Here is a 25,150-nt window from a genome sequence, read left to right on the forward strand (position 1 = left end):
ATGTTCAAGGGGGTGGGCAAAAGCTCCCCTAGCAGAAGTTCCCCCAGCAGAGGTTCCCCTGTCAAACCGAGCAAGTAAGTGTGACCCCTCTCTGTGTCACTGCTGTGTGACCCTCTCTGTGTCTGTGTGACCCCTCTGTGTGTTTGTGCTGTGTGACTCCTCTCTGTGTCTGTGTGACCCCTCTCTGTGTCACTGCTGTGTGACCCTCTCTGTGTCTGTGTGACCCCTCTGTGTGTTTGTGCTGTGTGACTCCTCTCTGTGTCTGTGTGACCCCTCTCTGTGTCACTGCTGTGTGACCCTCTCTGTGTCTGTGTGACCCTTGTCTGTGTCACTGCTGTGTGACCCCTGTCTGTGCTGTGACCCCTCTCTGTCTGTGTTGTGTGACCCTGAGGGATGACAGGGGATGGGTGGTCTGTGGCTTTTAAGCCACCCTAAGTGCCATCCCCTTGTGGAGCAGCAGAAGGTTGGGGTTTGCTGGGAGTTGATACCAAAATGTGCTGCCTGGCTGCTCTCCTGGTCTCTGGTGGGCTTCATGCTCCTTCCCAGCAGTGTCTGCAGCCCTTGGGATGTGCTCAGAGCTGTGGACATTGAGCAGGGAGGTGCAAAAAAAGCCCTTTTTGGGCAGGCAGGGGCAGGATAAAAGCAGCCTCTGTGCTTGGGTGGAATGGGGTGTGCTCGGTGCTGATGCAGATCCTAAGCTGGGTCTGAGATCCTGGGATTCCCTGGCTGTGTGAGGCTCTGGAATCCTGGGATTCCCTGGCTGTGTGAGGCTCTGGAATCCCGGGATTCCCTGGCTGTGTGAGGCTCTGGGATCCCAGGATTCCCTGGCTGTGTGAGGCTCTGGGATCCCAGGATTCCCTGGCTGTGTGAGGCTCTGGGATGCTGCCCTGGATCCCTGGAGAAGGATGCTGAGCCTGCTGCTGCTCAGGGGAAGGACATGGAGGGTTGGGTTTGTTGGTAGCTGCTCTAACCCAGCCTGGGACAGGTCAGGTTTCATTGCTGAGTTTGCCTCTTTCAGACCTGTTTGGAACACCCTGCTCTGGTGGAAGGTGTCCCTGGCCATGTCTTTTAGGTCCCTTCCACCCAAACCATTCTGTGATTTTATGAAGAGTCCCTCAGTTCTGAGGGAATGAGATGTGTGATGCTTCCCAAGGATCAGGGACTCCTCTGGGAGGAGGAACTCCTGCAGGGAGATCTCAGCCCTCCCTCCAGCTGCTCTTGTTAAATCAGGATTGTTTTCCACCTTCCTCAGCAATTTTGCATGTTGTAGGGTTGGTTGATGCCATGGGAATTCTCTGCCCTGCCACTGCTGGAAGCTAAGGAAGCAGCCAGGGGAGCTGTGCTGAGGAAAGGGGACATGCAGGGTGAAGGGGGTGCTGGCCACATCTCTGGGGCCACCAGCAGCACTCCAAGACAGTGTGTGTGTGTGTGTGTGTGTGTGTGTGTGTGTGGGGACACCTGGGGGCTCACAGCACAGTGCTGGCCCCCCAAATGTGCTGTTTTGGGGCCAAACCCCAGGTGAGCCAGCAGCCACTGAGGAGGGGGGGCTGGGCAGGGCAGCAGGGCCTGGGGACAAGGTGACCCCTCAAAGGTTGGGGCTGCCTGGGGGGTGTCAGGAGCTGGACCCCTGCCATGGGAACCTTCAGTGGAGCTGAGCATGCACAAACTCATCTCAAAGGCAGGTCTGGGGGCTCTCTGAGCACCCAGCTTTGCCTGGGGCCTGGCTGCAGCGAAGCACCTCCCCAGCAGCCTGGAGCTGTGTGAGGCTCTGCTTTATTCAGCCTCACTAATGCAATCTCTGCACCTCCCCAGCCAGCTCCCAGAGCAGGCTGGGGATTTCTCAGGAGCTGCAGAGGGTTTGAGCAGGCTCTGCCCCAGCATGAACCTCCCAGAATAACTGGAGCTGCATCCCAGCAAGACCTCACAGCTCTTCCCCTGCAGGATGGAGGCTGGAGCCAGCAGCACAGCAATTCCTGAGCTGTGCTTGTTTCAGGAGCCACCAACCATCAGACACAGCCTCAAGTGCTTGGCCATGGCCTGGGGCTGGGTCAGGGCCCAAAGCAGCTGAGAAAATGAAGGTGGATGAGTTGTCTTGGGAGCAGCCACCAGCACACGTTCTGCAGATGGCCCCAAGAAAATGTTGGTGTCCCACAGCTTCTCTTGGTGGCCCCAAGGCCAGAGCCTCAGCAGCAGCTGAGTTTCCCTGTCTCTGGGGTTCACAATGAGCAGCTGGACCCCCACAGAGGGCTCTTGATCCCTGGGGCTGTGGTGTTGAGCCTCCTGCCAGGGCCCTTTGCTGTCTCACCTTGGTGGATGCACCCCAGGGAAGCATCAGCAGCACAGGTTTGTGCCCAGGGAGCTTCCTGGATGTGCCCTGGTCCAGGTGGAGGCACTGCAGGGCTGAAAGGGAAAACTCCTGGGAAGGTGGAATTGGATTGGATCTGGCTGGACTGGCTGTGACTGGGTGTGATTCTGACAAAGGAGGTGGATGGCAAGTCATCCCCTGGGATTTAAGTGTCTCCTGGGACTTCTGCTTTTCCCACATCTCCCTCTGCTGCTCCCATCAGCCTGGAGCAGTGTGGGGACAGGCAGGGGCTCAGGTACTGACCCAGAGCTGGCAGGGGCTCAGGTACTGGCCCAGAGCTGGCAGGGGCTCAGGTACTGGCCCAGAGCTGGCAGGGGCTCAGGTACTGGCCCAGAGCTGGCAGGGGCTCAGGTACTGACCCAGAGCTGGCAGGGGCTCAGGTACTGACCCAGAGCTGGCAGGGCTCAGGTACTGACCCAGGACTGGCAGGGGCTCTGGTACTGACCCAGGACTGGCAGGGCTCAGGTACTGACACAGAGCTGGCAGGGGATCAGGGGTGCTCTGCTGGGATCTGCTGGCAAACCAAAATGTGCCAGGACTTCTGTGTGTGTCAGGGAGAGCAGACCCAGCTTTGGGCCCTTTTCACCCCATGAGGAAGGGACAGACGGGTCAGGGACTGCCATGGATGGAGCTGTGGTGCTGCCCAAAGTGCCCTGGCAGGGGTGACCAGGAGTGGGGGACAGTCCTGCTGCTGCTGGGAGACACCATCCCTTCTGTGCAGCTGGACTGTCCAGGAGGCAGAAAGTGGCAGGAGAAATGAACCAATTAATAATGCTAATAATAGTGCTGTGCCTCTCCTAGGCCTGAGATGGCCCTAGGGAGGAGGCTGCCCTGGCTGTTGAGGAGGAGGAGCAAGAGGAGCTGTGCCCAGCTTGCCCTCAGCCATCCCGGGGCTGTGGCCGTCCCATGCTCTGTGTGTGGGGCTGGGCCTGAATTTCGGGGGGCTGAGGGGTGTCCAACATCAGCTAATGGCTGCCTCTATCCCACCTGATGCCAGGCTGCCTCTCTGCAGCCCAGGTGTCAGCATGTCCAGCCTGAAATGCAGGGCCCAGCTCTGGCTGAGTGAGAGCTCCTGCCCAGGGGCGGCAGGGATGGGCAGGGGACACCCCGAGGAGGGACAGGGATGCATCCACGGGCTGGGTGGGTGGGTGTTTGTACAGACTCCCCTCAGCACACCCCTGCTCCTCCTGAGATGATGCTCTCCAGGAATCATCCCCCCTTTCTGAAAACCAGGCTGTTGGCAGCAGCATCCTGGCCTCCAGCCTCAGGTGCTCCGTGCAGCACAGGCTGGGATGGGCTGAGTCCCTGTGACCATGAGGTTGCTGACATCTTTTCTGGCCATGGTTTTGTTGTGGCTCAGCCTAAATAAAGCAGGTTCCTGTGCCCAGCCTTAGGAACTAAGGGATGGAGTGCCCCAGTGTTTCCTTCAACCAGAAGGGGAGTGCCAGCAGGAATAAACAGGATTTTGTTGATGATCTACCATCCTGGAGAGGATGGATCCTCACTTCTCCCCTCTTGCAGCAGCGCAGAGTTATCCATAGCCACATGGGCTCAAACAGGACACCCCATCCAGGTGTTTAGGCAGGAGCTGGATTCAGGCAGAGCTGCTGGGGGGCCGATGCTGTTCCTGAGCTCTGGGAGAGGCTCCGGCCCCGGGCCCGGCCCAGCCCAGCCCAGCCCGTGACTCACATCCCCTCCCTGCGCAGAGAGCCCGGGCAGGAAATTTGGGTGGTGCTCAAGTATTTGCTCATGGGACACCACCTCATTCCAGGCGTGTCAGGGATGAGTGGGAGGTTGTGTAACCTCCTGGGGAGGGGGCACCTCCGGGAGCTCCAGCCTGCTGCACGCTCAGGCTCGCAGGGACCGAGCCCTGTGCTGCTCCCACCCACCCTGTGCATCTCCCTGGGCACTGCAGGTTACACCGGGAAAGGGCAAGGATGGAGTAGGAGGGATGGTTAACGGGATGTTAAACACGGGCTGCAGCAGGGAATGATGCTTTGGTGGTGATGGATGCGCTGCATGGGCTCCACAGCCCCTGGAATTAGACACAGAGAGCGGCGCTGCCCTGCTCAGCAGTTCCCTTTCACCTTCTGATGAGCACTGCAGGCACGGCCAGCCCCAAACCTGGGGCAGCTGAGAGCTTGGGAAATTAAAAACACAGGAGAGGCTGGGGAAAGGGGACAGCAGGATGCTGTGAGCAGGAGCACTGAGGCTGCACCTCCTCTGGAGCCACACTCAGTGTGCTGTGCTCAGCTCACTTCAAACAGGAGCTGTGGCACCCAAGTGCTTGGCTTGGGATGACCATAGCACTCTCAGGCATGTTACAGTCACTTGGGGCTGTAAAAATGAAGATCCCAGCATCTGTTCCAGCCTTTGGAATGAACTGTGGGACAGCTGGAGCCACAAGTAGGAGCTGGAGCAATGACAGAGCCATTAAGGGAATCATTTCCCCCATCCTTTGTGGATTCAGGGGCTTGGAAGGAGAGCACACAGCTAAAGGGCAGGTGTGGTGGCTCTGCTGCAGGACATCACCTTTCTCCTACCTTCTTCTTCCACCAAAGAGGCACCAACCTGCCCTGAAGAAGTGTCCCCCACTCCTGCTGACCCCTGGTGATGTCACATTGTTGCTGCTCAGACTCTTTCCTGCTCTCAGCTGCCAGCACCAGCACCCAATGCACTCAGCTCTGCTGAACTTTGTCCCCTCAGCAGCATTCCGAGGCTCCATCCCTGGTGATGCTGTCCCTGCCCACACTCCTGGCAGGGCTGTGCTCTCCCTGCCTGCAGGGCAGGGCCAGCGCTGTCCCCAAGGGCAGATGCTGTCAGAAACAACAGGACACGGGGACAAAGGTGGCACTGAGGTTTGTGCTTCTTTGTCCCCAGGGAGCCTTGGGAGCCAACCTGTGCCTGGCTGAGCCTTTGGATCCAGCTGTTCCAGCAGGGCTGCTCGTTCCCTAGGGTGGGACAAGGGCTGTGATGGCACTATGATGGGATGTCTGGTGGCACTGAGGTGACAGCAGTAGGGAATGGTTGTTGGGAACCTTCAGTGGAGCCCCACTGGGGTGAGGAGGGCTGGTAGCTGTGCCACGGCCTCGGGAAATTGGAGTCTGGGAACCACAGGCTATCCTGAGCTGGAAGGGACCCCCCAGGATCATCGAGTCCAACTCCTGGCCCTGTGCAGGACACCCCAAGAATCCCACCATGTGCTGAAAGCATGTCCAAACACTCCTTGAGCTCAGACAGGCTCAGTGCTGTGACCACTTCCCTGGGAGCCTGTTCAGTGCCTGAGCACCCTCTGGGCACAAAACCTCCTGATATCCAACCTAAACCTGCCCTGACTCAGCTTTGTGCTGTTCCCCAAGCTCTGAAAACACCACAGCAGTCTACAGCACCCAGAGGGGCTTGTGGTCTGCACAGCAAGTCCTTGTGCCCTGCAGCCCAGTCCTGGGGTGGCACTGGACTCTCCAGTGTCTCCCTGGGCCAGCTGTGGGGAGCTCCACACGGACCAGGATGGCAGCTCTGGGCTGAAGGGCAGGAACAAGATGGCAGGTCTGGGATGGGCTGGAGCCCACCTGTGCCAGCAGCACCCAGGGGAGCACCCCCAAACAGGGTGAGCATGTCGTGCTGCCTCTGCAGGGTGCTCCCCTGGCCTCCAGCCCTCTGTGGCTTTGGGTCTTCCAACCGCATACTGGTGCTTTTGGGAACCCTACAGCAGGTTTTTTCCCCCTTTTTTCCCTATTGTTTTCCCCACTCTGATGTTTTTTTGAATCCACACAAAGTTTGGAGCATCTGCAGCAAGGAGTTGTGCAGAGGGGATGGGTGGTGGTAAAATCCCAGCCCCAGACTCTGAGCACAGCAGCTCTGAGGGCAGCAGCAGGCACTGACCACCTGTGTGTGCCCATGCCCTTGGCCACAGCTCAGGCTCTTTCCTGAGAGACCCAGGGGACATGGGGGAAGGCCTGGGGCAGGTCCTGGGCAGGGATGGAGGGGCTGAACCTTTACCCACTCTTTGCTTTGCTGTTCCCTCTCTAGGTCCTCCACAAACGAGCTGGCCGTGCTCATCTCCCGCATGCAGACAAATGCTGACCAGGTGGAGAAGGACATCCTGGAGACTCAGTCCAGACTCAAGCAGGTCACTCGTGGCAGGGGGTGGTGGGAGGTGAAAGGATTTGCCTAGAAATGCAGTGTGCAGGACACCACACAAACCCATTGAGAAGAAGGTGGAGAAGAAGGAACCAGCCTCCACCCCAAAACCTCCATCTTGCTTTATATATATTACTATATTCTAAGACCTTAAACTCTAAATTTTCCACCCTGTGATATTGCACACCTCTAATCAAACTCCACACCCATAATCCCAGTGCTATCAATCATTTTTGGAAACCTTCTCCACAGCCTCAGGTCAAATGCAGCGTTCTCCTGGGGGTCAGAGTCTGTCAGCACAGAAAGTCCCAAACACTCAGCATGCAGGACTCCAGCAGGTCAGGTGTCTGCTCTGTGTGTGCTGCTGCAGGTTTGGGGGCTGGCTCGAGGCTGGGGAGGAACAGACACCCCACAGAGCCTCCCAGCCCCTGGGGCAACATCCTGAGGCTTCTCAGATTCTCTCAGCTCAATGCCTGAGGCTTTGCACAGCCAGGGCTGTCTCAGCTGTGGCAGCACAGCCCCAGCGGCTGCCAGCATGACCCACAAAGCCCCTGGCAGGAGAGGCTGGGGCAGGAGCCTGGGCACCAGGGCTCCTCTGTGGCTGCTCTGTGGAGGATGCAGAGCCTCTGTGCTGGCCAAGGAAAGTGTGGGGAGGTCCCTGTGGTCCAACCAGGCTCTCTCCTCTGTCTCCCTGGCCTCCAGGACTCCAGCAATCACCAGAAGAACAAGGCTTTTGAGTTCCAGACAGAGAATGCCAGGAACTTGAAGGAAGCTGAGACTCTGCTGAAGGATCTCTTCCTGGATGTGGACCGTGCCAAGAGGCTGAAACACCCACAGGCTCCTGAGATAGAGAAAGAGTGAGTACAGTGGAGGGACAGGTGTGATGAGGGCACTGAGCAATTGGGACCCTCCTCAGGACATGGAATGAGCTCCACTCCTTGCCATCAGTGGTAGTTTCACTCTTCTTCCCACAGAGTTTAGCCTTGAAATCATTTTTTCTGCCAGTTTATAATAAAGATATTGGTATGCAGGGTGGATGCCAGAGTGATTGCCCAAGAAGCCCCAGTCTTTTGGGAGCCCTTATAAAAGATTCTAGAGAAATGCAGAGCTAAAATGTGGCCCCACTATCAGGGCAAATCCCCTTTTCCTTTGCCTTCCCTAAAATAAATATCTTTAATTTGGGGCAAGCACAGAGCCAGAGGTGTGTGTTGGAGTGGGACAATAACTTGGTTGGCTTCTGGTGCTTTGTTCCCCTCACTTCCAGCCCTTTATTCAGAAATCAGGAGGGAAGTTCCCCAGTTGGGAAGGGCAGTCCTGACCTCCCTGCAGCATCCTGAGGGCAGCAATTCCTGAGGCATCCCTGGAGATGGAGAACAGCAGGACAAGGGCTGGACATGCTGAAGGAGGCCAGTGCCACAGAGGGACAGCACCTGAGCCTTGGGGGTGAAATTTGGGCTCCACCTTGGCTCTCCTGCACCCTGAGTAACACGGGGACTCTGTCTCTCCCCTGCAGCATCCAGCAGCTCCACGAGCGGGTGACACAGCTCTGTGCCGAGTACCGCGCCCTCTACGAGCAGCTGAACCTCCCCGAGCTGGGGCCCAGGCTGGACTGGGCCAGAATCCTGGACCAGAAAATGGTAACAGCACCTGGGGCTGGGTGTTCTCTCCATCTCCTGCCAGGCCAGACAATGTTTGCTGTTGTCTCTAGGGCTGTGCCAGACACTGCATGCTCAGCATAATGCTGGGATGTTGGAGGTGGTGGGAATCATTCAGTAATAATATAAAAAATACTATCATAATATTAAAATAATAATATAAAATAATAAATATAAATAATATAAAATATAAACAATATATGCATGCTCAGCATAATGCAGGGATATTGGAAGTAGTGGGAATAATTCAGTAATAATATAAAAATTAATATAGTGATATAAAAATAATAATATAAAACAATAAATATAAATAATATAAATGAACATAAATTATATATGCATGCTCCACATAATGCAGGGATGTTGGAGGTGGTGGGAATAATACAATAATAATATAAAAATAATATAATAATATAAAAATAATAATGTAAAAAATAAATATAAAAAATAAAAATAAACATAAATTATATATGCATGCTCAGCATAATGCAGATATGTTGGAGGTGCTGGGAATAATTAAGTAATAATAGAAAAATGTAATGTAATAATATAAAAATAATAAATATAAATAATATAAATAATATAAATAAAAATTAATATATGCATGCTCAGCATAACGCAGGGATGTTGGAGGTGGTGGTAATAACTCAGTAATAATACAACAAAATAATATAATATTAAAATAATAATATAAAAACAAGAATATAAATAAATAGAATTAATATAATGAAATAATAATAATTCTAAGTGAAAGACAGACTCTCCTTCTACCTCTTAAAACCCTCTGGAGCACCCTCTGAATTAACCTCTCCAGGTTAAGAGTTACCAGAGGGGAATCAGGTAGAGAGTCCTGCTGTGGGATGAAGGGATGGAGAAGGTGATGTCTCCTAGGATTTTACAGCCCTACCTTTCAGGGTTTCACACTGCAAGGTTTGGGTATGTGGAGTTCCCAGACTGGAGGCAGTTTGGATTCCCCTGAAAACTGGATGGTTTTTAAGTGCATCCCATGCCTGTCACCGTGGCAGGGGGCAGGCTCAGCTCAGGCTGTAGCCCAGGGCTGTGTGTCTGGTTATTTTTGCCCCTGTGTATGGCTGGGGAAATGGCAACCAACAGCAAGGATGGGAAACAACAAAAAAATCCTCTCCCTTCCTGCTGGGCCCCTATCAGGTACCAGATCTTTCCATGCCCCACCAGCACTGCCTGGGGTTTCTCCCTGAGATGAAGCCTTGGCTTTAGTGTCTGCCCTGCCTCCTTTGCACAGAAACAAGTCGATGCAGGGCAGTATGGCCCCGGCATGTCGGAGCTGGAGAAGCAAATCGCTGAGCACAACATCCTGCAGAAGGAGATCGAGGCCTATGGGCTCCAGATCAAGAACCTGCGCTCCGGGGTAAGGCCCCTCTGTCCTCTCTGTCCTGTCACTGCACTGGGGACCTGCTGGCTGTGTCACTGCTGGCCCTGTGTCCCATCTGCTCCTCCACACAGGGAATGTCCACCCTTGTTCTGCAGAGGGCCTGGGAGGTGGCTCCTGGATGGTTTCTAAAGCACATTCCATAAATCAGTTCATCAGCGTTCACCACGTGGTTTGCTAACAGCTTTTCTTTATCTTTTTTTTTTGTTGTTGTTCACCTCCTTGGTCTTGGCTGTGGTGAAACCCAGGATGTGGCAGATTTAAAAAGCCAGTACAAGGACTTGCTGGTAAGGTTCTGGGTGGTTTTCTGAGCAGATGGGGTCTTACAGCAGAGTAACACCATCCTTGATGGGCAGGGAACACCCAGTTCAGAACAGGAGCCACCCTTGGGCTTGCACAGTAAAGTGGTGTCCCTCATATCATCTCCCCATTTCCTTCCCTCCTTGGGATAGGTGTAAATTGAAAGAACTCTCTGTCCTCAGGGCAGTGCAGAGGGTGAGATCCATGTCTCTCCTCTTCATGGGTCATGGACCTGCAGTTTCCTCTGTGTCCATGAGCACAGGGACCAGAAGGCACCAGGAAATGCAGCCCAGCCCACACGCTGTTCCAAATCAGGATTCCAAATGTGGAGGCTTGCCCTGATCCCTAACAAGGGTTCCAGAGAGGAAATGAGCACCCAGGGCAAAGAGGTGACCAGGAAGAAAGTTGTGGATTTACCCAGCTGGGCCCATGAAGCTGATGCTGAAAATGGGATTTGTGGGAAATTCAGCAGAGCTGGGCCAGCTCTGAGACTGCCCCAGGCACCAGCCCACACCTGGGATTCTGGTTAGACAAACACATCTTGTCTGTGAGGAGGGAAAGGGAGCAGCAGCCCTATCAGATAAGAGCCAGTGGTGGCAGATTTCTCACCAAGGTTTCTGGGAATCTCCTGCTGGATGTGCAACAGGAGCATGGTCCTGGGGAGGAAGAGGAGGAGGGGAAAGGGACTCCCCAGGCTGAGCACTGACACTGTCTCTGTCCTGTGTGTGGGCAGAAAGCTTCCATCTGGCGAGGGCAGAGCCTTGGCAGCCTCTACCACCACCTGCAGGGCTGCACCAAGGAGCTGGGCTACCTGACAGAGCAGCAGACCAAGATCCTGAAGCAGGACTGGAGTGACCAAATGATGGACGTCCAGAGCGTGCGGCGCGAGTACGAGGTGAGCCCTCGGGGCTGCCAGCGTGTCCTGCCCATGGAAGGCTGGCCAGGCCTGGCACAGGGAATCTGCAGGGTGCCTAGCACAGGGGATCTGCATCCCAGCCTCCTGCACAGCCACCACCAGCCCTGAGCATGAGGCTTTCCAAAACAGAGGAGGAAGAGACCCCCAGGGTGCTGGAATTGGGAAGGAGCCGCTCTGTGGGACCCCTCCTGTCCCCTGAGCTGGCACATGGAGTCATTGGAGAGCTGCCAGGGAGGCTTTCCATGGTCTGACAGAAGGGAAGGGCTCAGTGCCACATCAGCCTCAGTAGCCACAGTACAACACCCAGTGGCTGCCATGTGCTGGGACACAGAAAATGAGAGGGATAATTGCATAGGAAAATGCTTTGAACGAATGCCCTGATGCTTTCTGAGGTCCAAATGTATCTAATTTGTTTTAGCTCTGCCTAGCCCCTTCTGTTTTAAAAAACAAACAAACAGACAAGGATGTCTGTGCTTTGGGAGCCTCATCTCTGCTATGTTTGGTGGCCCAGGAGACCCCTCTATGCTCCCTGCATGCTCCCAAGGTCAGAAAGTTTCTTTCCCCCTCCAGGATTTCAAGTCCAATGAGCTGCTCAGCCAGGAGGAGTTTGTGAACCACCTCCAGGACGATGGGGACAGGATGATTGAGCTGAAGCACCCAGCCATCAAACCTATCCAGGTGGGGAGAGGGGGTCCCTTCCCAGCCCCGTGGGACAATGAGAGTGTTTCTGTGCCTCAGGTGGTGGGGCAGAGGAGACCCCTTCACCTCTCCCTGCAGCTATGTCACTCCTTCCTTCCACACTGCACTGGCTGCACTGCAGCATCCTTCTGCCTGCTCCAGCCCTACAGAGAAGCTGAGGGAAGTGCAGGGCCTCCACCTTTTCCAAAATTTCCAGGAGATTGTGGCCAACATCTGTGTGCTGGGACCAGCTCTCGCTCAGGTGCTCACACACATCAGTGCAGCCACCCTCACACTGTTGGGAAGTTCCAGTTTTGACATGGTGTGACTTCTCCCACGTGAAAGCATCTCCCATCCTCCAAGGCTGGATTTCCAAACCTGCAGATGCAGTGCCAGGCTGTGGTGGGCTCTCAGTGCCCAACACCACTGGAGCTGAGACCACTTGAGAAGTGATGGCTGCTCTGTGTGAGCCAGGTCCTTCTCAGGAGGTGTCCTCACTCAGGCTCAGCATTAGGCAGTGCCTGGGCACAGCTTTGTCTCTGCTCTTCCTCTGATCTCTAGTATAGGAAAGGAGACCTGTGGTGGGGGAGGCAGGACCAGCTGGAACCCACTGAGATGTGCTCTGTCCCACCACAGGCTCACCAGGAAGCCTTGAAGAATGAGTGGCAGAATTTCCTGAATCTCTGCATTTGCCAGGAGAGCCAACTGAAAAGTGTGGAGAGTTATAAGAAGGTAAAAAGCAAATTCATGGGCCATGGCTCTGCAGGTCAGGCCAGAGTGGGCAGGCTGGGAGGAGAGACAGCAAAGGGGTGAGGATGGGAGGCCCTTTGCTTGCACCTAGTAAAGGTATTTTGGGGAAATGCCCCTCAAAATAGAATCTTTTAGAGGTGCTGGGAACTGAGAGACCCCACTGGACTTGGGGACAGTGATGTCCCCCCATGCCTGACTGTTTCCCTACCCATACCTCCAGTTCCAGGATGATGCTGAGGCTGTGAGCCGCTCCCTGAAGAAGATGAGCTCTGACCTGGACACCAAATACAGCAAATTCAACAAAGACAGCCCTGGGGTGGTGTCAGATCTGCTGCTTCAGCTGGAGGTGGGGCCTTCAGGGCTGGTGGCACCAGCCAGACCTCAGTTAAATCCAAAGTTAAAAACTCCCCAATAAATGACAGAGGGGAAGGGGAAGAAGTGGGGGAATAATCCTACAGGGAGAGCTCAGCCCAGTTCTGTGCTAGGGAGGGGATCCATGCTGCTCACACTGCCCTGAGATGGCACTGTCCCCATCAGTGACACACAGCCAGGCCCCAGGTCACCATCAGAGTAAAGGAGAAGTGCAGGGAGAAGCCATGTGCTGTCCCTAACACAAGACACTTGGATTAGAGGGCCTGGCATCCCACAGGGAAAGATCCTCCCATCTCCTCAGCACTCTCATCAGCCAAGGGCAAGGGAGGGAATAAAGAGATCTGACCTCAGGGGTGAGATGTAGATAGGAAAGGAAGATTTGCCCTGGAGAGAGGGAGGGGACACGTTCACCATGGTATCTTCCCAAGTATGCAACACATTTGGCTCTCATGAGATGCTGGAATCTTGGTACTTTCTGACACTGGAATGCAGCCACCTCTTGGTAGGTGTTCCATTTCTGAAAAGGAAAACTCCTGCAGGATATTTGATATGCAAGTGTGGGTTCACCTAAGGTTAACCCAGGCTCAATGGCAGATCTGTGAGCAAAGGAAACTGAGGAGAGTGTTGGGAATGGAAAGGGGTAGGAGGGACATGGAGGGATTGAGAATGGAGAAACTCCCAATTCCACCCCACAAAGAGTCCCAAATAATTGTTCCCATCATGCCTGCTGTAGTGGGACCCTCCCCTTCCTTCTTACCCAAACCTGGCCACAAGCTCTGTCTCCCCTGTTTTGTCTAGAACGAGGAGAAGGTGTTGAAGCAGGCAGAGAAGAGCATCACTGACCTGAAGAGAAGGAGCAAAGAGATCAGCCCCCTGAAACTGCGCAGGACACGTCCCTCTCAGCCCCTCACCCTGGACACCCTCTGTGACTGGGATGCTGGGGAGGTGAGGCTGGACCAGCAGCACCCTCAGAAAGGACAGAGAACTGGATTCTTCTCTGGTTGCTCCAGATCTTGGCTCTGTGGTGTGAGGAATTGTCCTCGGGCCAGAAAGCCAAGCCTTTCACCGGGTTTTGTGTCCCCTCCCAGGTGCAGCTGACCAGAGGGGACAAGTACACTCTGAAGGACAACAGCAACCCAGAGATGTGGGTGATCCAGAGCAGCACTGGTGTGGTCCAGGAGGCTCCTTCTGCTTGTTTCTCCATCCCTCCTCCTGACCCTGAGTCCATAGACAAGGTCAATAGGTGAGTCTGCAGCAGAGACCCCGACCCAGAGAGATATTTTGGACTCTCTTGGGTCATAACCAGCCTGACTGCAGAGAAACAGCATCTGACAGGCCTCTTGACTATCTAGTACTAAGTCCCTCCTGGAGGGGGATTTTTCCCTGCACCCAGGTGTCCAGGTGTCTACCATTCCTCAACATCCCTGCACACTGCACAGACCTCACTGTCAATGAGTTTTCTGGCAGTCAGGCTTGATTTCTTCACCCAAACATGTGACTTGCATAGGTTTGACTAAATTCCTTGCAGAATCAGTCTGGAGCTTGGGACTTGCCAAACAGGACAGAGTTATCTGTGGAATCTGCTCTCAGCCAGCCCCAGCTGAGACTGAGCAGTGCTCCCTGAGCCTCTCTGTGGGTTTGCTGCCTGCTCTGTCAGCTCCTGCCGTTCCCACAGGATGGGGCGGGGTGCTGGGAGCTTGGCACTGCCTCTCTAATCATGGCCCTGGGGGTTTGGGCAAATCAGGGCTGCTCAAGTGCTGAGGAAAGGCCACAGCCCAGACTCAGAGCTATGCAGGCATGCCCAAAGTGGGGGCTTGGGTCCCCAGTGCCATGGGTGTGATTGCTTCATTGTGTGCACCCCTCTTCACACATCCCAGACTATTGAATCCTTAGGATTTATGGGTTTCATGAGTGTTTTAAACCCCAAATTCAGTTCCTCTGAACAGCCCTCATTTGACAGCAGCCAGGCAAGCTGGGAATTGCTGGTTTTAGCACACAGTGTTTAGCTGGAACAGTCCACAGCAGGGATGAGAACCAGCCTGGTCCTTCCTGTTCCCCCTCCTTCTGCTTCCAGGAGTCCTTTCTCACCCAGAAATATTTTTTGGTCCTTCCAGCTCTGGCAGAACCCAGCCCTAGTTTCATTAGGCAGGAACCATCCTTACAAGTGAGACATGGCATTTCTAGTGCAGCAGCCACTTGTCCTTGTTTCCTGCAAGGCTGCAAAGCACTGCAACCATATCAAACACATTTCCAGCTTTGGTAGCTTCTGCTGAGAGCTGGAAACACTGGCTTCCTTTAGAGAACTCAGCTGCTCAAACCACCCAGCTGCTCTTGCTACTGCTCCCTTTCCTAAGGGACATCTCTGAGTTACAGCAGGCTGCAGGCTCCCAGCCTTTGAGGACACCTTGCCTTGCCTTTGGGGACACCTCCCCAGCACAGCCATGGAGCTGCTGCTGCTGCTGTGCAGGGCTCTGTCAGTGGCTGATGATGCCTTTCCCTGCTCACAGGCTGGAAGGAGAACTGAACACGGTGAAGCAGAAGCGAGCAGCGGTTCAGAGCACCCTGAGACGCAGCCACAAGGAGCAGGTGCAGCCCAGCCAGCAAGGTTTGTCACCTGGATAGTCCAGAGGCAGCTCTGGAAGCAGAGCACCCACCCAGGGTGGGCAGAGCACCTGCAGCTCACACACAGCCACTTGCAGAGGTCCCTGTGGGAGGATGCCTTCTCCTCCATGGCAAAGATAACCTGACTCCTGTCTCAGCAATTCACTTAAAGTCTGCTGCCCTTCTCAAGCCTCTGAGCTCCATCAACAGCTGGAGGGTATTTAGGATTTCAGGGGGATGTGCCTATCCAGAAACTTTAATTAAACCTGCTTTGTAATCTGGGTCCCTTGCAGTTCTCTTCCCTAGCTGGGGGCTGTGGGATGAGCAGGCAACCGTGGCTAAATCCCAACCCTGGGTTATCTGTGCTATTCCCACAGCTGCAGTTCAAAGGCAAAGCTGAGAAGGGATGTGTCTGCATGGCAGCACTTGGCCTTGTCCCTCCTTTGGAGCTGTGGCTCACCATGGCACGGCTAAAACCTGGGGATTAACCTAAGCTATGTCTCACTGCAGCTCTGTCCAGGAGCCCTCCAGCAGTCCAGGATGATCCCCAAGCTGACCAGCTCCTCAGCAGCCTGGATCGTGTGGGCAAGGACCTGGTCCAGGTAGAGAAGGAGGTCTTGAACCGAGTGAGGTCTCCTGTGAACTACAGTGACCCTACAGATGACCTTGGCAGGAGGATCAAGCAGCAGCAGGTGAGCTGGAGCAGGAGCAGTTTGGTAGCTCTGTGTCCTTGGCCCAAAGCAGGACAGCATGGAAATAACACTGGAGAGGACAGCTGGTGCTCTAAAGGAGAAAACCACGCTGCAGATTTAAGGGTTTCAGGCTGGCTTGAAGCCTTGAAATGGGACCAACTGAAACCCTCAGGAAGTGCAGGATCTTCCCTTGGCTCTGGAGCAAGAGGGTCCAATCATTTCAGAGCTGTGGTCCAGGTGCAGTCCTGGGAATGCTGTCACCCTACACTCTCAAGTCTGTCACAAAGAGACTAAAGGATAAAGGGAATTAATCCAAGGGCCAGCTTTGTCTCACCTGATGGGAAGTACAGACCTGTAAATGTCCGTGAGACAGGAAAAGAGGCAGTGCCCTGGAGCCCCCCTCCTTTCCTCTGGGTCAAGGTCTGGGTTTGCAGTATTTCAACTTGTTACATCTTCATCTGTGGGTGTTTACCTGGCTCTGGCAGCAGGATGGGCTCAGGCAGGCAGGTTTTTTCCAGGTTTTTTCCATCTGTCTATGTGGATCTCTTTCCCACACCCTGCTGCTGCCAGACAGCCACAGTCTGGATGGGGCTGTGCCCCAAGGGGCAGCTCCTTACTGGAGGGGCACCACACCCTGAGCCCCACAGCCGAATCTGCCCCTGAGGGAAACACATTTCCACTCACAGCAGCGCTGTTCTGCCTGTGTTGGGTGACTCTGCTTCCATCTGGTGTGCCAGGAAACAACAAAGAAACTTGAGAACCTGGGGGCAGCCAAGGATGCCTTGCAAAAGGAGTGTGAGACCTACCTTTCCAAGAAACCCAGCAGCACCTCAGCTTCCCAGCTCCCTGTCACTCTGAACGCCCTCAGGAGCAAATACAGCGATGTCAAAATGCTCTCCAGCCTGTACAACGAGAAGTGAGTGATGGGGATGAGGGAAGGAAATGTCTTTGCACAGGTGTGCCAACACAGAAGCATGACAGAAAATGCTTTTGATCTATATGAGTGTTGGTTGTGATCCAGCACAAGTTGGAAACCTCCCATCATCATCAAAGGACTCCTCTGAAGGAGTTCCTGTGGGTAATTTGTGAGGAGATCCCCTCACCACGGAAAATCCACCCCAATGGGTGTGTGTCCCAGCTCTGCTTGTGGTGAACTGCAACATATCTGACTTGTGAGCAGCATGACAGGGCTGTCAGTGCACATTGCTTGCTCTCTGACTGCAGAAGCTCTAATTTTAAGTAAGGTTAAACATCAAAGGGAGAAGAGGAGTGGGGTTTCTGTAACTAACCTTGTCCTTCATTTTCCCCTTTCCCAGGGCTAAGGCTGCCCTGAACCTGGAGACTCAGATTGAGAACACAGACAAGATTGTCAGCACATTTGAGGCCAAGCTGGCTCAGGACAGCATCATTCCTGCATCCCCCAATGCCCTGCAGGATCGGGCCAATGACCTGCAGGTAGGGGAACATGAAGCTTCTCCTTAGGGGGGGAGATCCCTGAGCTCGGGGACCACAGTGGGAGGAGCTGGATTCAATAGAGCACCTTGAGGCACAGCAATGAAGCCTTTTTGAGGACTTTTTCCTTGAAGGTTTAATGTTGGTGTTGCAGGCTGACCTGCTCTCACTGGACAGCAAAACACTCTGTCCCTCTGTCCCTCCCTTTGTGGTCCCTAAAATGCATCATGACCCCCTTAGCATTCAAACCCTGTTGCTCTGCCTCACACCTCTCCCTAATCTTTCCTGCTCCCAATCTCCTTGCCCCATCCTTGGCACCCACAGTGACCTGATGTTTTGCCTTCCCCAAAACTTCCCAGTGCACTGTCCAAGCCACCTTGCTCCCCAGCTTCCCTGGTGAATAAGCCTCACTGCTCCACTTCTTCCACCTCACTTGGAGAGCCTGGCCAACCCCCAGTGCTGCCCAGTCAGTGGCACATTAAGGAGGGTGTTTGGGTGCTGCTCTGACTGATGCAAACACAAGGTGTCTTTTTTCCTGCCCTGCAGAAGATGAGGCGGGACCTGGTGGCCCAGGAGGACTGTGTGCTGAGGCTCAACAGGGGGCTCAAGGATGCTGAGCACAGCTGCAGTGCTGTGCAGAACAACTTCCAGGAGTACTGCCCCGACCTGCCCCGGCAGAAGCGGGAGGTGCAGCTCCTCAATGACCGCTACCATGCTGTGGCCGACCAGCTGGACCAGAGGTGAGCACCCCTGGGGCATCTCTGCTCCTTTGGCTAAGGTGGAATGGGGCAGGGTCAGAGCCCTGAGTATGTTCTGCATTGCAGGACCCTGATCCTGACCCCAGTCCTGTAATACTGAGGACCAGGTGTGTCCTTCTGTGCAGTTGCCACCTTCCTATTCACAGCACAGGCTTTGAGCTTCCAGAGTTGTGCTCCCCACTCAGGCATCAGCTGTCACCTCCTTGATTTTGTTATCTTGGGGTTTGTTGTGGTGACATTTTCACCTTTCACCTTCCTTCCTAGGAACTTGTACATGACTCTTTGCCCTTCCCCTTAATGTTCCTGTCCACTTTTGTGCTGTGCAGGGAGAAGACCCTCAGGAACATCAGCCTTACCTACCAGCAGTTCCAAAACTCCAATGAGAACCTGATGTTCTGGATGAACAACCTACCCAAGCACCAAGTGAAGACCACTGATGGGCCAAGCCAGATCAATTACAAGCTGCAGGCACAGAAGGTGTGTTCCAGGGCAAGAACAGCCTGTACCTTTACAGGGATGGGGCAATTTGCTTGTGAACAGCACATGCAAAATAGTACCAGCCAGCTCCTAGCTGTGCTCCTCACCACAGTGAATGACCTAGAGAAGGATTGCAGCTTACAGATGGGGTTACCTGGTGGATCTCACCTTGCTGGTTTTATCTACAGTGCTGGAGTCCTCATCTGTGCCAGTCACCGCCAGGTTGAAGTCTTTTCCCTGGAGAGGACACTTTCAGATCCAGAAACATTGCATCTCAGGCTGAGATGTTGTATCCAAGTCCTTAATTTTTCTCTCTTTGATCAGACTCTATGCTCACTAGCTCAGACAAGGAGTTGTGGAGGTCTCTGTGTTGGCTGTTATTTATCTTATTTGTGATAAATCAGTGTGAGAAGTCCTAGGCAAGTTATAGCACAGCTGAGGTACCCTAAAACCCTGTAGACTCTTCCTAAATGTCTTCCTGTTGCCACCATTCCCTCAGCTGAGCTGATTCTCTAGGCTGCAGGAGTATTACTGGGGAGCTGGATTTCAGAGTGTCCTTAACACCACGTGTGTCTTCTGCAGAGGCTGGTGGAGGAGATCCAGAGCAAGGAGCCTGAGAAGAACGCCCTGATCAGGCTGTCCCAGAATGTGCAGTCCACACTCAATGTAAGGATGGGTTCTCCCATTTCTCACTCCCTTAGCATTTCACCCAAGAGATCCCACCTGATTCTTGTGTGTCTCTGAACAGGACTATGAGCTTGAAGCTGGCAAATACAGCTCTTCTCTGGACCCTTCCCTGACCGACTCTGCTGCAAAGAGGCTGCGGGTGACCCCCCTGCAGGAAAGCATCCAGGCCCAGGTAAAATGTTAACATGAAGACACAGAAACCATTGTCCAGCTCATTACCCATGCCCCAATGTCCTCTGCAAGGCCTTAATCCACTCTTACAGCCACCACTGGTTATGGTCCTAATCCCAGAGTCAGAGTCCTTGGGGATCCCTTTGTCCCTGGGCCAAAGCAGCAGGGACAGATCCTGAATGTGAGATCCTGAATTAGGGCTGTGCCTGGCACCTTTGGTTGAGATTGATGATGTTGCCTCCTCACCACATTGTGTATGAAGATAAAACTTACAGGGTAGGTGTGTGGGGAGAGGAAGAAGCCAGAGCTCCTCTGTGCTCTTCTCAGTTACACCCCAGCTCTGCATCACCTTGAGGCTTTTGCCATCTGTGAATTTGGAAGACTGGGCCCTGTGTAGGCCTGCAGGCATCTAACAGACATTCAAATAACAGGGACAGGATCTCCTGCAGGAGTCCTTAGACACTGTCTCTCTAAGGAGTCAGATGGGAAGACACTAATCTCTAGAACTATGACATACACAAAAGTGGTCCAGGTGAAAAGAGGTGTGGCAGAGTCTGCCATGCAACAGAGCTGTGTCTGGATGAGGGCACAAGGCTCTCACCACTCTTTCTTTTGCAGGAAAATGATGTCACCAAGCTCTACATGGAGCTGGCAGCAGAAAATAAACAGCAGCTCAGCCGGCTGGAGTTTGCCAAGAAGATCGTGGAGAAGGTACCAGCTTAGAGCTCACTGCAAGATTGGGGTGCTCTAGACTGGGGTTCAAATCTGCTCAGCCTGGGGCTCCCCCACTCCTCCCTGAGTCTCCACATCCAGGTGTGAGGAAGGACAGGAATGGAAACCCCTCTGAGTAAAAGACCACATGAAACCACAGTTTCACTGACACTGATCTTGGGTTGTGACTCCCATCACATCTGCTGGCCCTCAGCTCATTACTGAAGCTGTAGTTTATGCTTGGGAAAAAAAATAGGGCTTTTAAGTCCAGTACTCCTAGCCATAGGTAATCAGTGATCACAGGCTGAGAATTTCAGATTTGTTTGTGGGTGTGGCTGGAATTTAGTGCTCACAACCTTCTGAAAGCACTTCAAAGCAATAGGATTTTTATACTTTTCTAAGGTTTGAACCACCTGTAGAAAAGATCTCAGGACCAGGTGACTTTGGGTTCAGGAAGCACGAGAGATTAAGCTGGGGGCTGGCTGTGATGCTCTCCCTTGGCTGCAGATACAGGAAGGCAGCACAAAGCACCTCTGTGGGCTGCTGCAGCACCTCCATCTGAAGGGGAAGACCCAATTTCTACAAATTAATTTCTCACACCACCAACTCAGTTGCTTGAGGTGATGGGATTGTGTCTTCACTTTCCATTTACAAACAGCCTTATTTGAAGACTGCCTGAGGATTCTGACCCAGTTTTGTCTCCCACCATGCAATGCCATTTAGAAGACCTCTGAGTCACCTTAAAAGAGTGGGTTGGTTTGCCTGCCTTTTTTAAATTCTTTTTTATTTTTTACCTTGCAGAAGGAAGTGCATGAGGACATTGAAGCTGTTCATGAGCAAGCCCAGAAAGCTGAAAACAAAGCCACAACAAGCAGGGAATCTGAGGGGTTGAAATCACAGCTGGAGGAGGAAAGGAGGAAAGTGGCCAGGATTGAAGAGGACCTGGAGGAACATAGAAACAAGCTGCTGATGTTGAAAACTCAGAAGCCCATTGAAAGAGTGGAAGAAAAAGAGGTGATTGAATACTACAGAGACCCACAGGTGGAGAGCAACCTGTCTAGGATGGTACAGCAGATTGAAGAGGAAGGCAGAAAGAGGCAGAGCCTGCAAGAAGACATTGATGTGATGAGCCGTAAGCTTGCCCAGATGGAGAGCGAGAAGAAGGTCGCTCCTGCCCAGCTCCTCACCAAAGAGATCACAAAAATTGAGAAGGATCCAAGCCTGGATGGCCAAGCAGCCAGTCTTCGTCAGGAGATCAAGCATCTCCAGGAGGAAAGCTTGGCTGCTGCTTCAGAACTTGAGCAGCTTAAGAGGGAGCTGCACATGCTGGAGCGAAAGCAGCCCAACATCCGAGAGAAAGTGGTGGTGAAGGAGCTCATCAAACTGGAGAAAAACCCAGAAATGCTCAAGTCTGTTAGGACCCTGCAGTTACAAATCGATGAGGAATCCTTCAAAAGGAAGTCTGCAGAAGAAGCGATAGTGAAAGTGAAGAACAAGATTGAGGAGGTGGAAAGACTGATTGAAACAACAGAACCCAAAATTATTGTTAAGGAGGTGAAACAGGTAGAGCAGGACCCAGAGTTATTGAAAGAGACTTCCAAGCTGAAAACTCTGATTGAGGAAGAGAGGAGCAAAAACTTGATGCTGACAGGTGAGCTGGGAGAGCTGCAGACCCAGTACAGCATCGCAGAGAAGCAAAAGCCCAGGATAGAGGTAAAAGAGAGGGTCAACGAGATCTTCCTGGTGGACCCTGAAACAGAGAGGCAGATTGCACACCTGAAAAGGGAGCTGCAGGAAGTCACTCTGAAAAGGACAAAGATTGACAGTGAAGTGGAAGAGGCCTTAGCAGAGCTCAAAGTCCTCAGGTCGCAAAAACCAGAGGTGGAGTTTAAGGAGGTCATAGAGGAGGTGGTGAAACATGAAAAGAGTCCAGAGATTCTCAGAGAAATTGACAGGCTGAAAGAGCAGCTCAATGAACTTGTGAACACCAATGGCAGGACCCAGGAGCAGCTCATTAGGCTGCAGGGGGAAAGGGATGAATGGAGGAGGGAGAGATCCAAGGTGGAAACCAAGCTGGTCAACAAGGAAGTCATCCGATATGAGAATGATCCACTCTTGGAAAAAGAAGCCGATCGCCTGCGTCAGGAGGTGCGTAACATGTCCCAGAAGAGGAGAGCTGCAGAGGATGCCATCTATGACCTGCAGAACAAATATATGCTGCTGGAGAGGCGGAAGCCAGAGGAGAAAGTGGTTGTTCAAGAGGTGATACTGACCCAAAAGGATCCCAAGCTCCGAGATGAGCACAGCAGGCTGAGACGCAGTCTGGATGAGGAAGTGAGCAACAGGCGTCGCCTGGAACGCGACGTGCAGCAGGTTCGTGTGCTGGTGGAAGAGCAAGAGAAGTTGCTCAACTTTCAGGAGGATCGAAGCAAGAGGCTTGCACTGGAGAAAGAGATGAGACAAATTACACTGAGAATAAAGGAGCTGGAGGAGAGCCCAGCCCCAGTGCAAGAAAAGATCATTATGGAAGAAGTGGTCAAGCTGGAGAAGGATCCAGTCCTGGAACAGTCTGCCAGCAACCTGCGCTTGGAACTGGACCGGGAGAAGATGGAGGTGCTGAACTTGCAGAGAGAATGCAAGAACCTGCAGGTGCAAGTCGATGTCCTGCAGAAAACAAAATCCCAGGAGAAGACCATCTACAAGGAGGTGATTCGAGTGGAAAAGGACAGAGCTCTGGAGAGTGAACGTGCACGCATCTGGGAGCTGCTGAGCAGGGAGAGGGCAGCCAAGCAAAAGGTAGAAGAAGAGGTACGGCGGCTCCGGGAGAAGATCGAGAGAGCTGAAGGCATGAAGAGGACTTGGGCTCGTGAAGAGACAGAGTTGCAGAAAGCCAGGAACCTTGCCATCCAGGAGAGAGCCAACTTGGAGAGTGAACTGCGGGAGCTGGAGAGGCAGAAGCAGCAGAAAGTTCTCTTCCTTCGGGAGGAATCCAAACTGCTCAGCCAACGGACTGAGAATGACAGGCAGAAGAAGAAGCAGCTGGAACATGAGGTTTCCCTGCTGGAGGCAGACATCCTTAGGGAGAAGGACCAGATCTACAACAAGGAGAGGTTCATTCGGGATCTCCAGTCAAAGGTCAACCGTGAAGAAATCAATCATGAGACCCAGATGAGAGAGACAAACCTCTCCACCAAGATCTCTATCTTGGACCCTGACACGGGGAAGGACATGTCCCCATACGAAGCCTATAAGCGAGGTATCATAGACAGAGGCCAGTACATCCAGCTGCAAGAGCTGGAGTGTGACTGGGAAGAAGTCACCACCTTGGGCCCAAATGGGGAGATCTCACTTCTCCTTGACAAGAAAAGTGGAAAGCAGTATTCCATCGATGATGCTCTAAGGCTGAGGAGGATCACAAAGGAGGAGTACCAGCTGTACCGGGATGGCAAGATTCCCATCTCTGAATTTGCCTTGCTAGTGGCTGGGGAAACCAAGCCTCCCTCATCTCTCTCAATTGGCTCCATCATCTCCAAATCCCCACTCACATCACCCACCACCCACCAAACCCAAACCTTCTTCCCCCCAGCCTCACAGAAGGGAATATGTGATGACACATCCCCCATCGCTGGGGTGTACGACACCACCACCAACACCAAGTACAACATCAAGACTGCCGTTGCGAAGAAGCTGCTCGATCCCATGACAGCTCAGAAGCTCCTGGAAGCCCAGGCTGCCACAGGGGGAATCATAGACCTCATTTCCAGGGACCGGTTCTCGGTCCATAAGGCGATTGAGAGGGGGCTGATTGACAGGACCTACATGCAGAGACTCCTCAATGCCCAGAAAGCTTTCACAGGCATTGAGGACCCAGTGACCAAGCGAAGGCTGTCTGTGGGGGAAGCAGTTCAGAAGGGTTGGATGACCAAGGACAGTGCTTTCCCCTACCTGCAAGTCCAGCATCTAACTGGAGGGCTGATTGATCCCAAGAAAACTGGTCGCATCCCTGTGCTGGAAGCTGTCCAGACAGGGATGATAACAAGCAACCTCGCCAATAGGCTCCAGGATGAGTCCAACTATGAAAAAGATCTCATTGACCCTGTCACTAAAGAGAAGATAAATTACAAGGAGGCCATGGCCCTCTGCCAGAAGGATTCTCTGAGCCACCTGCTGCTGCTCCCAGCTGCGTCGGAGGGGTATCAGCGGTACCACCAGGCGAGCCGTTCCCCCAGGCTCTCGCGGTTCAGGCATTGAATGGACCAAGGCACTTACTGGGGCTGGTTCCTTCAGGAGTTCATCCCTTCAGAACACCTCTCCCTATGGAGGCAGCAGGCTCACAGCAATGGAGCATCTAGCATTTAGGGCTGCCTACTCTTCTCTCTTAGCTACCTGCCTCCCAACACAGCTCGGCCGTGCGAGGAAGAAAACGTGGTCACGGGCCTGCCACGGAGGGGTCCCCACAGCCCCCAGGTGCTGTTCCCTGATCAGCCCAGAGAGGGGTTGATTGTGAGAACTTCACGGGCAGTAGGTTAAATGTGGCTGTGCCCACAAGGGGGGAGAGCCAGAGTGTTTTCCAGTTGGGTCATTCTGCATGCAATAAATATAGCAAGTGAGTGTCTGTGGCTGTGTTGTCTCTGCAGGCTGTGGCTGAAGGCACAGCTACTCCTCCCCCATGCAATCCCATGCCCTGCAGCCCAATCCACACGGGTTTTGCAGACTCTTGCTCCCCCTGATCTCCCAGCACTGAACCCCTAAAGTGTCCTTCTGCCTGTGAGTCCATATTTGTAAAGATTTTTTAATATTTGTCTTTAAAATTGAAAACCAATGGGACTTTGCTTCCTGGTAATTTGGACACCTCTAAAAAGGGACTTGAACACCAAAGGGGTGCAGTCCCACCAAACAATACTGGAAAATCTGCACTTGCTATTTCTTTAGGTGAACTAAAAAGAAATTACTCCTCTGTGTAACTTCCATCACCCAGTCCTTCCTGAAACAAGAAATTCTCATATGCCAAATGTTC

At 53.2% G+C, this 25,150-nt stretch overlaps 1 protein-coding gene across 1 annotated transcript; it reads left to right on the forward strand.

The window, feature by feature from the left end:
* EVPL (envoplakin) lies at window positions 1–24,460 on the forward strand. Its single transcript, XM_071452810.1, has 23 exons — window positions 1–70; window positions 5,752–5,782; window positions 6,395–6,494; window positions 7,208–7,362; window positions 8,019–8,142; window positions 9,422–9,547; window positions 9,817–9,855; window positions 10,602–10,763; window positions 11,355–11,462; window positions 12,099–12,194; window positions 12,433–12,558; window positions 13,383–13,529; window positions 13,673–13,827; window positions 15,092–15,189; window positions 15,696–15,877; window positions 16,615–16,793; window positions 17,194–17,332; window positions 17,876–18,069; window positions 18,414–18,564; window positions 19,147–19,230; window positions 19,313–19,423; window positions 20,041–20,133; window positions 20,935–24,460. The coding sequence occupies exons 1-23, from the start codon at window positions 1–3 to the stop codon at window positions 24,382–24,384; spliced, it is 6,120 nt and encodes a 2,039-aa protein (XP_071308911.1). The 3' UTR covers window positions 24,385–24,460.
* Window positions 24,461–25,150: the final 690 nt, after the last annotated feature.

Source organism: Agelaius tricolor, unplaced genomic scaffold (assembly GCF_023055355.1).
Source record: "Agelaius tricolor isolate 1412-34295 unplaced genomic scaffold, bAgeTri1.0.p SCAF_35, whole genome shotgun sequence".
In the NCBI taxonomy this organism is placed as follows: domain Eukaryota; kingdom Metazoa; phylum Chordata; class Aves; order Passeriformes; family Icteridae; genus Agelaius; species Agelaius tricolor.